Genomic DNA, 16,690 nt, shown 5'->3' with positions numbered 1-16,690 from the left:
CCTGTGGCCCCATGGAGAGAGGAGCCCACGCTGGAGCAGGTTTGCTGGCAGGACTTGTGACCCCATGGAAAGGACCCACAATGGAACAGTTCATGAAGAACTGCAGCCCGTGGGAAGGACTCACATTGGAGAAGTTCATGGAGGACTGTCTCCTGTGGGAGGGACCCCATGCTGGAGCAGGGGAAGAGTGAGAGGAGTCCTCCCCCTGAGGAGGAAGGAGTGGCAGAGACAACGTGTGATGAACTGACTGCAACCCCCATTCCTCCTCCTCCTGTGCCGCTCGGGGGGGGAGGTAGAGAATTCAGGAGTAAAGTTGAGCCTGGGAAGAAGGGAGGGGTGGGGGGAAGGTGTTTTAAGATTTGGTTTTATTTTCTCATTACCCTACTCTGATTTTGATTGGTAATAAATTAATTTCCCCAAGTCGAGTCTGTTTTGCTCAAGATGGTAATTGGTGAGTGGTCTCCCTGTCCTTATCTCGACCCATGAGCCTTTCATTATATTTTGTCTCCCCTGTCCAGCTGAGGAGGGGAGTGATAGAGCGGCTTTCGGTGGGCACCTGGCATCCAGCCAGGGTCAACCCACCACAACAGTATATAACAGTATTGTACCTAAAAAGTTTTTCTATGCTTTAATTTACTTCACATAAAGTAGACACTCTTCTAGAGAACACAGCAGTGATCTCTACAGTCAACCGCAGAAACCTGAAATGAAACTACTCATTATTAAACTATTTTTGCATTAATTTTTAGAAGTTTGAAGCAGCGCAGTTAATTACATGGCTCTGCTGCAAACAAGCAGTCAGTGTACCTGCAGGATAAGTACTTTAATTTAATAAAATACTGTTCAACTTTAGCTATTATAAACCATAATGACTTGCCCTTTTCTTTCCCTGTATATTATTTCATCAGTTAAATTTTGCCAGTGTATGATATAAAAGCTAAACATGAACATGCTTACAAACCAGGCACACCCTGCCAAAGAGCCAAATGTAAATACCACACTGGAAGGCTGAATACATTTTCTTGATAAAAGAGGCAAAGGAAGACCCAGAAGAGTGGTAAAGCTGCAGATCATTATCCACTCTTCTCATCACTTGGCCACTGGAGTGCAAATCTCCTCTCCTCTTTCCAGGGAACTGGGAAGGACTGGAGGTAATTCCAGGCTAAGGTATCTCCTACACCTCCCTCAATTCAATATACACTGTTCAGAAACCTGTCAGATCTCTAGACAGGCAGCTTTTTTCTGCATCCATCTAGTTATCGCAGGAACAAGCGCTGCAAATGCGAGAGCTCAATTTAAACAATCGTAAAGATGCACTGTAGGTTTCTTTTCTTTCCCTCCTTCCTTTCAACTGTAATTCAGAGTAAGTCATAACCACCCAAGTGCTCTTCTTTCCACATCAGTATCTTAAGAAAAAAAATTGCTGATTAAATTCTTGATAAAAATTACATGTAAACAAACACTAAAACCAGAATGTCACAAATGGTCCTAGTACTGAGAAACTACATGAAAAAGTAACAGGAAGAATGAGTTTGAAAGCAGTATCTTATCATGAAAGGGTTTTCTTATTCTTAATTATAAAGTGACTGTAGTTATGCGAATGAGAAAATAAAAAATAATTCAAGCATATTTCCGCTCACTTTCAGAGGGGATTTTTTCCTTAATTTAGAACTATATTGAATATAAAAGGAAGGAATGTAAGCTTTATCAGAAATTAAACACTCATAGATCATGGATTATTCTTGATGGCATTCTCACACATTTAAACAGGAAAAAATGTTACGTCAGCTCTATGAGAAGAGTAATAATTAAATAAAAAAGCTTCACCAAAAGGAAGACAGCTTGTTAGCACTTTAAGGAGTGGTAAGGGTGATGGTGAGAACTTCATGAAACATTCACAAATGTTAATCCTTCTGTGTACAGAGAGCAATTCCCAACAGGCTAACTTTCCAAACCTTCTTCAGCAGTGTGGATACATTGGCTAGAGCTGCACAGTTTAGCTTTCTGATCCTGAATAGGATTTATGAAGTTATGTCTCAGTGGAAAGAAAACAATCCTGTGTTTTCATTAGAAAACTGAAGAAGAATAAAAGATTAATCAAAAATGCTATTTTACCACCATTTTCAAATTAGAACCATACCTAACATCTAAAGAGAAGACTAGGCTGCCCTAACACCATGGTTTTCATGTTGTGGTCTGCAGACTTCTGTGGCCTCTAGACTAATTCCAAGGAGCCTGTGAAAATTAACCAATGCAAATGTATTGGGTATGGCTGGGATGGAGTTAACTTTCCCCATAGCAGCCCTCATAGTGCTGTGCTCTGTATTGGTAGCTAGAAAGGTGTTGATAACACACCAGTGTTTTGGCTACTGCTGAGCAGTACTCACACAGCATCAAGGCTGTCTCTCCAACATTGCCCCCCCCTCACCAGTAGGCTGGGGGTGGGCAAGATCTTGGGAGGGGACAGATCCAGGACAGCTGACCCAAACTGACCAAAGGGATATTCCATACCATATGACATCTGCTCAGCAATAAAAGCTAGGAGAAAGGAGGAGGAGCGGGGGGGCATTCGTTATTATGACATTTGTCTTCTGGAGCAACCACTACGCATACTGAAGCCCTACTTCCCGAGAAGTGGCTGGACATCGCCTGCTGATGGGAAGTAGAGAATAAATCTTTTGTTTTTCCTTTGCTTCCGCACACAGCCTTTGCTTTTGCTTTATTAAACTGCCTTTATCTTGACCCATGAGTTCTTTCCCATCTTATTTTCTCCCTCCCTGTCCTGCTGAGGAGGGGAGTGATAGAGCAGCTTGGTGGGCACCTGGCGGCCAGCCAAGGTCAACCCACCACAGCAAACAAGCCTAACAGTCAGTGTCCACTGCAGAGTTTGCATTTCCATAAGGAGAAACGTTAAGGATGCGCAAATAAAACCACTGGACATCTGTGCTTTTATCTGTCCTTTCCACCATCTGACAGAAGAATTCTGTTTTTCAGATTGATGCAAATGCACATTTATACAGTACACAACTATTCATCCCATCTATCCCAACTACTTCTCCCCTCAACAGCCTAGAGCATATTCTGATGCCTTTGATACCAATTCTAAATTTGCCTGTCATTTAAAGATCATAACTCACCACTATACTTCCAGTCTACACCACCTTTTCCAAAATTCTGATTCAACAAACAATACTCTCATATAATTAAGATGTTATTAAAAACAATCAATCAAACAAAAAACCCCTCAAGCTAGAAGTGCTTCTAGCTATGTGCCTAGCTAGAAAACTATAACAAGCAATAAGAAAGGCCAATAAAAAGTGAGAAGGGAGCAAGTTATCTGAAATGTCTCTGCTGAAAGACTCACTCCAAATATAGTGTCAGTTAATGTATAAACTTAAGTTTAACACATTGCCAGTAGCAAGTGACCACTTCTAAACATAAGATCCTAAATTCCCAGCTTCTTTTCTCTTTGTAATTGTTAAAACATACAGTTAACTAAACAAACTTACCATACAGGTACGGGAGTTTTCTCCTATGAATGAATCTCTTAGCACCTGAGTAAGTTTACTTGCTCTGAATGGTGTATGAGGTTTATTTCGGCCTAAGGCTCTAATGCACTCCTGAAAGAACAAACAGGTTTATATTTATTCAATCCATGTTAAAGAAAAATACATAATACAAATGCAATTCAAAATCAGAAAATATATACCTTAGTTATGTTGCTGTCCTCTAAGATATCATTAACATTTACTATTAAAGCTTGAATTCAAGAAGTCTTAGGCTTTTACCTCTCATTAAGTTCAGTAGAGAGGTAGGAACTTAAAAAGGACTTAGGAGCCTAAAAACTTTCTGAATCTCATCCAAAATGTTTACATATATTGTATCCAACAACAACAACAAAAAATTCAGTGTTGATGTTAAATCTCCAGACTAACAACTCTTTCTGATTATGAGCTGCAAAAGCCTGAATGATCTACAGCCTCTGCCAGCAGAAGTGTGGACAGTGACTCGCGTTAACTCTATCAGTTAAAAGCAGTAGCTTTGATTCTGGCTCTACCACTGACTTTCTTTACAGCTCAGAAGAAAACACTGGTGCCCAAACTTTCTGAAAGCTTCCACAGGTCACAAACCTAGTAAGTATAGCTCTGTATTGATGTACTCAATATTGGAAGACACTTGAAAATGTAAAAGTCATTTCCTGTTTTAAAATATTCTTCATGTGAAAAAACAGGGATAACGTCTCCCCTTTCACTCACAAGAAGGGTATGGGGCTAAACTAATATTTGCAATTGGTTGGAGAGTTCCAGAGAGAAATACTGTACAGAAGTAAATATTAAGAAATTACTATAGAAGTTACAGCAGCAACTAAGTACAACAGTGCAAACCAAGATTGCACTAATCTAAACATCACTTCTGCCCACTCAGAGTTCTAACATCAGCTAATAAATTACTTCTTACAGAAAGAAAGTTTAAATTTAAATTTCTGTTTTGTTGTTGTTGTCATATTTTGATCATTAATTCTAGTTTCTGGCTTTGCCTTAATACTTTGTGTACAGGCACTTTGTGTTCAGATTCAGGGCTTCCTTGGTACAGTTTTAACACATTTACACACAGAACTTCTTCAAAAAACCACACATCAAAATCTTTTCATATTATAGCTTTGCTTTTAGCAGGACTAACAGATGGAATGGCTTTTGTGTTACATGAATAGTTCTACAGTAGTTCAGCTAATCCTCCAGCTGCAGCTATATCCTTGTGGCCTTTTGAAATTTCCTAGAAACAGCTTCTTCCAAAAGCCAGGCTAGAAACTGTGGGATGATAATCCAAGAAAACATTGCAACTGTGAAACAGCATAAAACAGAACTAAACAGGCTCAGAATAAAACTGCCATGATACAGAACAGAACAAACACAAGGGCAAGGTGGCTTTAACTAAAGCAATTATTTAAAAACTCACCAGCTGAATTTTATAGAATGGACACAGCTCAGATAAACAGAAAGACTGAAGCTTGTTGAATGTGAATTTCACATGCAAATGCTAAAAAGGACTCAACACTTATAGGTGAGCAAGGCAGTGCATTCCTTGAAATTTTTTAATTTGTTTGTACATTACTACTATACTTACATAAGGCGAAAAGCAGATTAGACAGGAAGAGGGGCAACAGATTTTCAACAAGTGACATTACAAACTAAAAACAGTAACAAATGTGTATGTTGAATTACTGATATAGCAACCAACAAGTTTAATTAAGATATTTTAATTTACTATAATGATTTTTAGTTTGCTCACTCCTGAAAAATTAGAATTGGATTGTCTCCTTAATAGTAAAAGGATTATAGGAGGACACTGCCAGCTTCTAAATTAATGGAGTTTTTAACTACTTTTGCTTTTCATCACAACTCAGAAAACCAGGTAACAAAATGACAACACTACTTCCATGTAGAGACATTACAGAAATAATTTCCTGTACCAAAAATCTGAACAGGTTAAGACAGGACTGATATCCACATGCAAATAGCAAATCTTGGATTAGCACCAAAAACCACTCCTCAGAACATACTAGTTTAATTCGAACTTGACAATAAATTCAAGGGTCTTGAATACAAATGGAAAAAGCTGTGTAATGTTTTTGGGGATAGATGAAAAATGGAAAACTAACATATCATTGAGAAACATCTATATCTTCTTGTACTGTTGTTTAGACCTCTGCAAGATCTCCACTTATTTTTATTTCCCCTTCCCTGTATAATTTAGATCACAATCACCAGTACAGCAGCAGCAGAGCCTTTCACTATAATTAAAAAGACAAGTTGTATGAAAATGAACTAAGTATGTTGTATGGGTATTGCACTGAAGGCACTAGCCAGCACAAAATCAGCAAGTAAATTAAAAAAAACAAAACCAAAACCAGCTTTATTCAATTACATTTGGAAACAAGTGATAATGTCAACACAATGTTGTTTGCATTATTTATTTTGATACTAAATCAAAACAGGCCACAGTTTTGGAACTGCTGCTTCCAATTTTTCAACATGACATACAATTTTGTAATGACACGTTACAATTTTGTGGTGTTTTGTGAGATCTGCTTGGAGTCTGATACAAGTCTTCTCCCAAGTTTATACTGGGATAAAAAAGTAAGCACAGTGATTTTTGGGTTTAGATTCTTTATATAAAACCACAGTGCTGGTGCAGAGAGTAGTAAATCTAAGCAAAACTAACCAACAACAGAGATGATAGATAAGTTCTGGGCCATTCAAAACTACTGTTTCCCCAACTGAGACCAAAAAATTACTTTCCCTATTTAGACTGAACCTCTTTCGAGCATTATAAAACAAACAAAAAAAGCATTTGAATATTTAAATAATATTTCTTAGCTCTCTTGATGTGTTCTGGATTAATGTATGAAAATCTGCAAAGTGATTGTATCAGACAATTTGCTATAAAGAGTAGTCAAAAATGGATTCCAACTTTCAAGGGTTATTTTAAGCGATTTGTTAATTCTTTCTGGATATAGTGCTGTTGTGTTGTTTTCTTCTTTAGTTAATTAATTAACAGTGGTAAATAAATCTGTCATAAAGGTAACTTTATTTTTTGACTTTTCTTAAAAAAAAAATATACTGAGATCAGTAAGAATACTTCCAGTTAGTATTTCAGACTTTGAGTACCAAAGTAAGTCATCTCTCCTCCCATTTTAGGTGTATATCAGAAAAGTGTTCAAATTCAACTACTGGGGATTTTTTTTTTTTTTTTTTAAACTACATGAAAGTTGATAGCACAATGTTTCTGCAATGTTTCTACTTGGTAATTACCAAGTTTCTTCAGGCATTTAAAGGAAAAATCAATACGTTATTGTCGTGGTTTAACCCCAGTCAGCAACTCAGCACCACGCAGCCGCTTCCCCCTCCCAGTGGGGTGAGGAGGAGGAAAGGAAAGGAAAAAAAAAGTAAAACTCGTGGGTTGAGATAAGAACAGTTTAATAACTAAAGTAAAATATAATACTAACAATAGTAATAATGAAATATAATAATAATAGTAATGAAAAGGAATACAACAAAAAAAAAGGAGGGGGGGGGAAGGAAAAAAACCAGTGATGCACAATGCAATTGCTCACCACCCGCTGACTGATGCCCAGTTAGTTCCCGAGCCACGATCCGTGCCTCCCGGCCAACTCCCCCCTGTTTATATACTGGGCATGACATTCCATGGTATGGAATACCCCTTTGGCTAGTTCAGGTCAGCTGCCCTGGCTATGCTCCCTCCCAGCTTCTTGCACACCTGCTTGCTGGCAGAGCATGGGAAACTGAAAAGTCCTTGGCTTAAGATAACTACTTAGCAACAACTAAAACATCAGAGTGTTATCAACATCATTCTCACACTAAATCCAAAACACAGCACTGTACCAGCTACTAAAAAGAAAGTTAACTCTGTCCCAGCCGAAACCAGGACAGTTATTTTACCTGTCACATCAGTAGACAATGTAGAACAAGCAAAGCCTGCAAAAACACTCGTTTTAATAGTCATTGCTATTATATGTAGAAGGCTTCCACCTACTCAAAGGCAATGGAAACATTTCAGTTACCTTGAGTGCTAAAAGGCTCTTGTTAATTTCCGCACCTTCCAGTCGCGTCTGCCTATCTGCACTGGAAGTATCTGCTCCTCTTTCATTGCCAGCCAAATCAATCAGAGAAAATTTACCATGCAATTTCCCTTTCCTTCTGAGAATAATCTGAAACACTGCATGACTTCGAGATGAGTGTGCATTTGCAGATGTCTGGCCAGATGTCCTTTAACAAAAGGAAAGAAAGGAAGGACATATGAACAGGCGAAGGACCATACATGTTAAACACACTACCCTCAGAACGTTAGATTTTTCAGGGCAGAGTCCTGTATTTACCCTAATAATTTGATGTACATAGTATAATTATACCTATTTTTCCAATTCTTCAAACAGAAATGGAAGATTAGTAACATTTTACTTCCCTCTTAAAAGCAAGAATAATCAGATCTCCAAAGATTTCAGACTATCAGAGAGCTTACATGTTGTTGTGGTTTAACCGGAGCCAGCAGCTAAGCACCATGCAGCCGCTCCCTCACTCCCCCCCTCACTCCCAGTGGGATGGGGAGGAGAATCAGGAAAAAAGGCAGAACTCGTGGGTTGAGATAAGAATGGCTTAATAACTAAAGTAAAATATAATACTAACAATAATAATAATAATGAAATATAATAATAATAATAATAGTAATGAAAAGGAATATAACAAAAAAAAAGAAGAGGGGAAAAAAAAACCCTGAAAAAAACCAGTGATACACAATGCAATTGCTCACCACCCGCTGACCAATGCCCAAGCAGCGATCTGCCCCTCCCGGCCAACTCCCCCCTGTTTATATACTGGGCATGACATTCCATGGTATGGAATATCCCTTTGGCTAGTTCAGGTCAGCTGCCCCGGCTATGCTCCCTCCCAGCTTCTTGCACACCTGCTTGCTGGCAGAGCATGGGAAATTGAAAAGTCCTTAAGATAAGCACTACTTAGCAACAACTAAAACATCAGAGTGTTATATCAACATTATTCTCACACTAAATCCAAAACACAGCACTGTACCAGCTACTAGGAAGAAAATTAACTCTATCCCAGCCGAAATCAGGACACATGTAAAATGCCGCACGTGGCATATTTATCTGATCAGGCAGCAGTCTATGCACAAGGCTAATTTTAAAAACAATAAAGCTGGATCTTAACAAAAAATAAAAATTTTATACTTAACTTCTGTCACTACATATCAAGGCCTTTTAGAACTGAAGAATCTGGCAGTATTCCAGATTATAAATGATGTGAATTTAAGTCAGTAAACTGGTTATATAATGCATGCAATTCACATCCTGTAGAAAAAACAGTTCGTATTTCTCTCTAGGAGAGAAACTCTAAACTATTTTTATTCAAAAGATAGGCAGATTCCTTACTTGCAGCCAACATTATCAAAAAAACCACTGCATATTAAAAAGCCATCACTATGAAGAGACACAAAAAAAATCTTGTTCCGATTCTTTAATTTACAATGAAAAATTGGTGGAAGCTATGGGAGATACCTGCAGCTGTTGCCTATTTCAATAAGCTTAAGAACATCTTCAACACATTTGACTTCCCGTTCCTGTAATCCCACCACCTGGACTTGCTGTTTACCATCTTCTAACACTCTTAATTTTGTCTTCCTGTTCAACAAGTCAAAAACCTTAGGGGGGGAGGAAACAGAACAGTTAAAGAGGAGCTTTAAAAGACATTTTTGCTTCAAATCTCATATCAAAATATGCAAAGCATTCTATGCACAAACATGATTGGAAGGGAAGTGTAAAGAATTATTTGAAATAAAGCTTTCAGTACAAAAAGGAAAAAAATCTTTTATGTGACAAGCTCACAATCTTGTTTGTGAAAGAAATTCCACCTTCCTCAGAAAAAGATCAGGTACGTACTTTACCACTGTAGATCTCAAAAAATGTTGCATATACTTGAAGTTCTAACTTCTTATAGTTTGGCTTCTTTAGCATTAAAAAGACATCTCGAGCTGTGAATACATTTCCAAAATAAAAAGAAATCTAGTTATGTATTTTCATTTAGTGAAGACTCATTAATGCATAACAGTCTATTTTACAGCATCTCTCATATTTTGCAAGTGTAACAGATAGGGTCAGTCAATCAAGTAAAAAACACTGCAGTTTAAACTGCCACATTACATTGGAAGATGCAGAAGACCCCAAAATTGTAAACTCAATTAATCATCAGTTATATTTCTTACGTTTTTGAAATTATCTCTCTATATATTTACTTTACTGTGTAAAGACTACACACCTAGGAACTATTTTTTATGTTACCAAAGCTCCACTGTAATGCAAAATATGTAGACTCTTATGTTTGTACGACAGGGAGTAGAAATGTATTGACCTCAACTAATTTGCAAAAAGCCAACAGAACAATAAAGTCTCACCTGCAAGTGCATATATTCCTTTAGAAGAATCTTGGTTCTTTCCTGAAAAGTCACCACCCATAGTCTAAATTAAAAAACCAAAGAAGACCAAAAATACACTATAAAGATCACAGAACTGTAACTTACATATTTGTTACTTATTAGAATTTATTGAAGTGTATCGTACATAAAAAGAAGTGTATTGCTGACATGTAGAAGAAATACTTACATGGGTTTTTCCACTGCCTGTTTGTCCATATGCAAAACAAGTGGCCATTCCCCTTTCAAATATGGTCTCCACTAACGGTCGAGCTGTAAACCTTAAATGCAAAAACCAACAATACTTAAGAAACTTAATTACTTTAAGATGCCACACTACCACAAGGACACTATAAATTTTAAGGCCAGAAGTGACAAAACTGGTTCTGTACTCTGAGAGGCCAAAGGACATCTCCACATTAATACCTGAACTAAAGAGGCTACCAGCTCTAAGGCATTAAAAAATCCTAAACAATTAAACAAAAGCTACAAGGTGTCTCTCATTTATTTTACAACAATATTATCCTCCTTCAAACCCTGAGAAAAAAAAAAATCCTTGTTTTAATGATGCAACACGGCACAGCTTACTACATGGAGTTTGGAGCTCCCTAAAGAAGACAGCATTAGAAGATACGGAAGTAGGACAGTGCAGCAGGTAAATACTTAGATTTTGCCAATACAAAAATTCCACTATAATTTTGGTTTTGGGTTTTTTTTCCCTAAATCAAGTTCCAAGATTAAGTTTAGAAGACAGGTGACCAAAACAACATTGCACGTCTTAATATTTTGAGAACATAGTTACGCTGAGAAAAGGCTCAAGAAAACGTATACCCAAGCTCATCAGAATGGAAAAATCCAGTTATCCCTTAAGTATTATTTGATGTGTCAAAAATATTCTCCAAAGTATCATTTTTCTATTTTAGAGAATTAATTTTTACTTTAAAAAATGTAGAGTTATTGCTCCTACTTCAGCTGCTTATCACCATTACTTCATTAAAAACTCCAAAAGCAAAGGGTAACCTTATGGAGGGTTACCTCCACTAGGTGATGGAGGTAAGAGTCTCTCTGCAACAGTCTCTCTTTCTAAACTTTTTCCAGGTGCTTACACATAAAGTATGTTTAGTGACAGAAACAAGAATGATTGTTTACAGAAACACTGAGGTGTTACAACCTCCTTTCATTCCACTTTGGAACAAACACAAGATCACTTACAAAAATAATATGGGTAAGACTGAGCCATTCAGCAACCAAGGGTTATGCAAAAATCTAAGTTTAACTGAATCATCAATTTTCATCAAAAATGTACCAGATGATTCCTGATCAGCCTTAGTCTTTCTTTTTTGCTTCCTCCAAACATATACTTCTTTTGTCCTCAAGAGGATATTCCCATATTTTGGTATTTGTTCTTTTTATATTTAAAATATAAATTTCAAGAAACCTATCCACCTAAGAAGCACGTTCCATTATCTCTGTTTAATTCAGTTTGAAATTATTTATTTTGCTGATTTATAAAAAAGGGACTTAATTATATGTATTTTAAAATAAGGCAAAATACAAACATATCTAGTAAAGTTTTTGTAAAGCATTATACAACTCCAAACGGTACCACGCCAAAACAGTCCAACTTTCCTTCTAGTAGAACCTTTATTTGCAATCTTGATCCTTCAGAAATATAAACTCTGATTCTCCTTTAAAATTCAAAAGGCATACCCATTCACACTAGTGCATGTTTTTTAATACTAAAGAAAACTTGCAACTCAGTGTTGTGGCTCATGGATTCAAAAATACTTAAAATACAGCTTAAGCAAAATAATAACAATAAAAAAAATAAGAGTAGTACATTTCTCGAGAACGTTTTTCAGTACAGAAATATAGTGAGTAATTTTAGCATACTGAAGAAAACTGGAATAACTTGTCATACTTTTTTTTTTTTCCACTGTGACCCTGATAGTTCTGGTGAGAGCAGACGACGATATCTATCTTCCTCTTAATTGTGTTATTACAAGAGGCCTTGAAGCAGATTATCCTTCACGTAATAATCATTATTGTGCCATATGAGGGAGAAGGAAAAAGCCTGTGCTGCTACACAGACTAGAGATTTACTGTTTCAGTATGAATACAAGCATCTTTCAATATTTTCCTATATTACTATTAATTTATTATGTAACTAATAAAAATTGTCCAGAAGAAACTCAGTACAAAAACATAATAACATTGTATGTCAAAACCAGCCCTCACATTTAAACACTATGCTCACAAAGACAAATAACAGGAAGAAGGGAGATTACAAGAACTGGTTGTTAAGCAGGAGGAAAACTATTGCAAGAGGCACATCTCACCAGCTACATCACTCTCCCACAGCTCTTCAGTATCAAGAAAGAAAAGATGCTACCAGTAGACAATCATTAGAGACAGAAATTTCCAAGGGCACAGCTTTGCTGTTTAGAAGTCTTTCATTAGTGTAAACTAACAGACTAAAAAGATTTTACTTTTGCTACCCTTCTCCTCTTACTTATATCAAGCATAAGACACAAGTTTTCATTTTCAAGGCCTTTTAATAATTCTTTTACTATGAATTTTCTCTTATCCACTGACAGGATGTTAGCATCTAACATCAATCAGGATATGATGCCAACTTTCACTTCCTAGTTGTTGGATTAAGAATTAAGATATTTCTCTGTCACTACTCCTTAAGGCTATGGGAAGCACTTTCTAAGCATAAGGAAAATAATCTTCATCAAATTCCTTTCTAATATCAATATTCCTCGCAAAAATCTTCACAATATTTAGACTGCGTACCAAGATTATGACCCGTCATGGTGTCTAACCTTGCCTGCTACTGTATCTAATCCATTTAGCGACTTGTACAAGGTAAACAGCTACTTCTAAACAAGTTTTTAAAAGCGCTGTGTGCATTATTCTGTTCCAACTGTGGAAGTGAAACAGAAGAATAAAGGAGAAAATGGAGATCCAAATACCTTGGGGCTGAGGGTGTGTGTGTCTTTGTTGCTGTTGTTTTTTAAATCAGAAAGATTCAGCATTTTGAGCAAGATAAATTAGCTCTATGTACCTCCATGTTACATCAGCTAGATTGCTTCCAACAGCCAAACTAGCTCAGGTATCTCAGCAATAGAGCAAATATAACCTCTCTCTCTGTGTCTCTCTAACTAACTGCAATTTTTCATTGCAGATGAAAAATTCAGGATAAACAGAGCTAAAACAAAAGTAAACAGGCAAAAGAATGGAGGTAGCAATATATATATCAGATAACACAGAGAATAGAAATAAAGTCCATGACCAAGGTAAGCCCACAGTTATTGACATGGGAGATACATGAGAAAAAAGATTCACAAAAAAAAAAAAGCATATACACATACCTGTAAACCATTTCATTAGGAGCCGTGTCATCAAAGGCATAATCAAAACGAAAAGTTTGGTTTTCTAGGTACCTTGTTAAATCCACCTTCTGTTTTGGTTCATGTACCATCACAACATCTTTACTAGGAATTGTTATTACATCAAGGTCTTTCATTAAAGTTTCTATAAAACAAATGAAATATATATATTTAAGTAGCAACACATCACTATTTTTTACATTTTTTCATTGTTTACACTCTTATAACATCTCAGATAACACAGCTTCTCCAAGTAACAACACTGCAATGGACTTGGGCTTCTGATACCTAGATAGTAATCTAAGTAAGAGATTTCATTTTGGAAGTCTAGTCATCCTATCCTACCAAGTGCTAGAAAGTAAAGAGAGGTTGTACAAAGTTGATTAGAAAAACTAAGATCATTAATGATAGCACTATCATTATAGCTTCATTTTAAAATTTTGTCTTTTTATTTTCCCTAAATCCTTAAAGTTATAGTCATATGTTCACAGCTTTCAAAAAGAAAAAAATTGTTTTCATTCTACACAGACATTTTCATTTGTGTATTCCTCCTGGAATCTAAAGTATACATCTTTAATATAGAATTTCTCTAAAGTAAAATCCTTTCTAAAAATTATCTTGTAAGCAGAAAAAGCTGAAAATGCTAATGATGCTTCCTATCACTGGGAATGAACAAAAGCCATCTAGATGTGATTTCAATAGTGAGTTCCCAGGTTATAATTACTACACAGCACTACAATTTATTGCTAATTGTTGTATGAGATATGACTCAGCAAAACAGAGAACCCAGCGATCCATGATATGCACAAAAATAAAGATCCTTTCTGTGTACAGTCAGGATCACTAATGTGTCCTACTTGCATTTCTACGTAAAATTTCTTAAGAAATTCTTCAAGAATTTGATGTGGCTTTATACAATCAGACAGAAATCTTTTCATCAGTTAACATACTGATCAAACAGTACAATGGTTATCATTGCATGACATTACACATCAACAGAAATATGCATTCAAGTCACTTTATAATCAATTTTTCAACTGCACGGCAATAAAATAAAATGCAATTATTCTGCATTAATCACAGAGAAGAAATAAGGAATAGTGGTGAAAAGATATATATTCTTTGCAGCAAAAGCTTTTTAGTTAAAGCAGTCAAAAGTTGTTTTTTCTTAAACGATTGTTTGGAGTAAGACATTTACCTGCTCCCAGCTATTTGTTATGACAATCTGTATTCCTTGTTGATGAAAATTTGAAATAGTGTCTCTGAAACCCACCACACAATTATATAATTTCTTAATTATAAATATATGTCACTGAAATAAAATCTTAAAATGTCAATCTGAAGACCTACTTCCTGCAAAGTCAATCCACAGAACGATTGGTGCTGAGAACACCTAAAGACTTTGGTGATAATTCTGTGTTTGTGAGACTGACAGAAATTGATTTGTACACTTGATTTCTATTAAATTATTTTAACATCTTACAGAATTTCAAAATACAGAACATGAAAGGGGAAAGATAATATTTTTGACGTGTTGTTATTGCAATAATAAAGGAAAAACTATTTATATTTTTCTCTTCAGAGTATTACACACTAATATCTTTGATTCCTTTATACTTTATATAATTTTACATAATTTTAAAACGTGGCATGAGAAATATTGTTTCTTATCAACTTTCAAAATTAAAGTGCATGTTCTCAGAAGACTGTATTATGTGGGTACTAGATTATCTCTATGGTTCCTCCCCAGCATAGATTATTTCATTAATACCTTTTTATTATAGCTTATTCTTAAAAATGCAAAATAACTTTAGTGCCAACCTCGTTTTTACTTAGACACTCATCTTCCTACCAACACCTCAGAACTATTTTTTTAATAGCTCCAAACCACTAATACCCAAGATATGCAACTTGCACAGAATCAAATCCCACTTCTGAATCCCAACTCATGCCTCATGACAACTTGCTGTCATTTACTGTAATTTCACTTTGTCCACCTTCAGTGCAGGTAGAAGGTAACATTCCCCCCAAATGTATCACATTTCTAAGTCATATTTTATTAAAGATAACCTCCAGTGCTAAAACAGAAACTGAACTGCTACCAGACTTGTATATTGAATGCCCTTATTACATAGGTTGTGCAAAATAGTTTCAATCATCAACCAATTTTTGAGATTATGCATTCCTTTCAGATCAATAAAAGAAAAAATACAGAGAATAAGAAAACAGTAAAAGTAAAAATAAAGAAAAAAAAGGTAGGGGAAGCAGCAACATGGAGGGAAAAAATAAGACAAAAGAAAACTAACTATATACTGACATTAACATATGTTTTCCCTTTCCCTTTCCCGTACAATTCTCCCATTTTCCTCTGGATATGCTCCAGATAATCCTCAATGTGTAGTTCTGACAGTACAAAAATAATAAATGCATCCCATGTTGTTTCAGAGTCAGAGTGATGTTCTTTGAGACCTTTAGCTAAACAAAATATAACAAAAAGAGAAGGAAAGAAACATCTTTCAAAATGAAAGTCAGCTTACTTTAGTGCTGGATTCAGACAGGCTGCAATCCAGAAGCATTTGTGGTTCTTAATGTCCCGCTGAAAGTAAAGAACTTCATAGAAAGACTGGGATTTAACTGGAGTTGAAAACCTAAATGTTTTTTTTTTTTTTGGAATACGGACTCCAGTCTGATCAGCAGGCAGTAAGAAAAAAAGTTGTAATACTAAATGTACATAAAAAGAAGTCACTAGGGAGTGATTCCAGTACCTAAAAATAATTGTTTAGTGCCATTTCATATGCCCTAGAGTATCCTGCCCAGCCCTGAGCAGCAACTCCAAGAGCTACAAGTCTCCAGTTTGTCTGTAACCCGCTAGCCCTGCGAGGATGTCTTAGGCACCCTTGGGCACCTTACATGTCAGAAGACACCAACATTCAGGCACCTGAATTGTTCTCTTGATGTCTGATTCAAGACCACTTGAAAGTATAAATATACATGTATAAAAAAAAAGTGTAGAAAAGTTTTCATTGGGTAGCTCACTGATCAGGAGATCACTTAAAGGATAGTTTAAAAGAATGGTGATCCTAACACAATGTAAGAATACTGAAGAAATTACAGTAGAATTAATTCCCAGATCAACTAAATACATCCTAGATGACCTTGGGAAAAAATTACAGTCTCTCTGTGCCTCAGCTCCCAGTCCATAAAATGGTGACAGTTAAACTACTTTTCTCCCCGTCTTTATCCAAGTTATGATAAGTTTATGAATTTTCTGGGTCCCTCACACATATTGTCTA

The 16,690-nt window shown here is 36.0% G+C and overlaps 1 protein-coding gene across 3 annotated transcripts in view; it reads right to left on the bottom strand.

Moving 5' to 3' along the window:
- The window catches only part of LOC127029105 (kinesin-like protein KIF2A), a 50,499-nt gene that overhangs the window by 18,912 nt on the left and 14,897 nt on the right, over positions 1 to 16,690 (bottom strand). For all 3 annotated transcript variants that reach the window (XM_050914747.1, XM_050914748.1, XM_050914749.1), the window contains exons 8-14: positions 13,380 to 13,542; positions 10,193 to 10,283; positions 9,985 to 10,048; positions 9,473 to 9,564; positions 9,092 to 9,234; positions 7,583 to 7,787; positions 3,510 to 3,620 (exon numbers count right to left, since the gene is read on the bottom strand). In XM_050914747.1, coding sequence (XP_050770704.1) covers positions 3,510 to 3,620; positions 7,583 to 7,787; positions 9,092 to 9,234; positions 9,473 to 9,564; positions 9,985 to 10,048; positions 10,193 to 10,283; positions 13,380 to 13,542 — 869 coding nt within the window. The remainder of the gene's footprint in view (positions 1 to 3,509; positions 3,621 to 7,582; positions 7,788 to 9,091; positions 9,235 to 9,472; positions 9,565 to 9,984; positions 10,049 to 10,192; positions 10,284 to 13,379; positions 13,543 to 16,690) is intronic.

This window comes from Gymnogyps californianus, unplaced genomic scaffold (genome assembly GCF_018139145.2).
Source record: "Gymnogyps californianus isolate 813 unplaced genomic scaffold, ASM1813914v2 HiC_scaffold_72, whole genome shotgun sequence".
NCBI classification, from domain to species: Eukaryota; Metazoa; Chordata; class Aves; order Accipitriformes; family Cathartidae; genus Gymnogyps; species Gymnogyps californianus.
The sequence above is the reverse complement of the archived record's forward strand: the minus strand, read 5'-3'. Positions and strand labels throughout refer to the sequence as shown.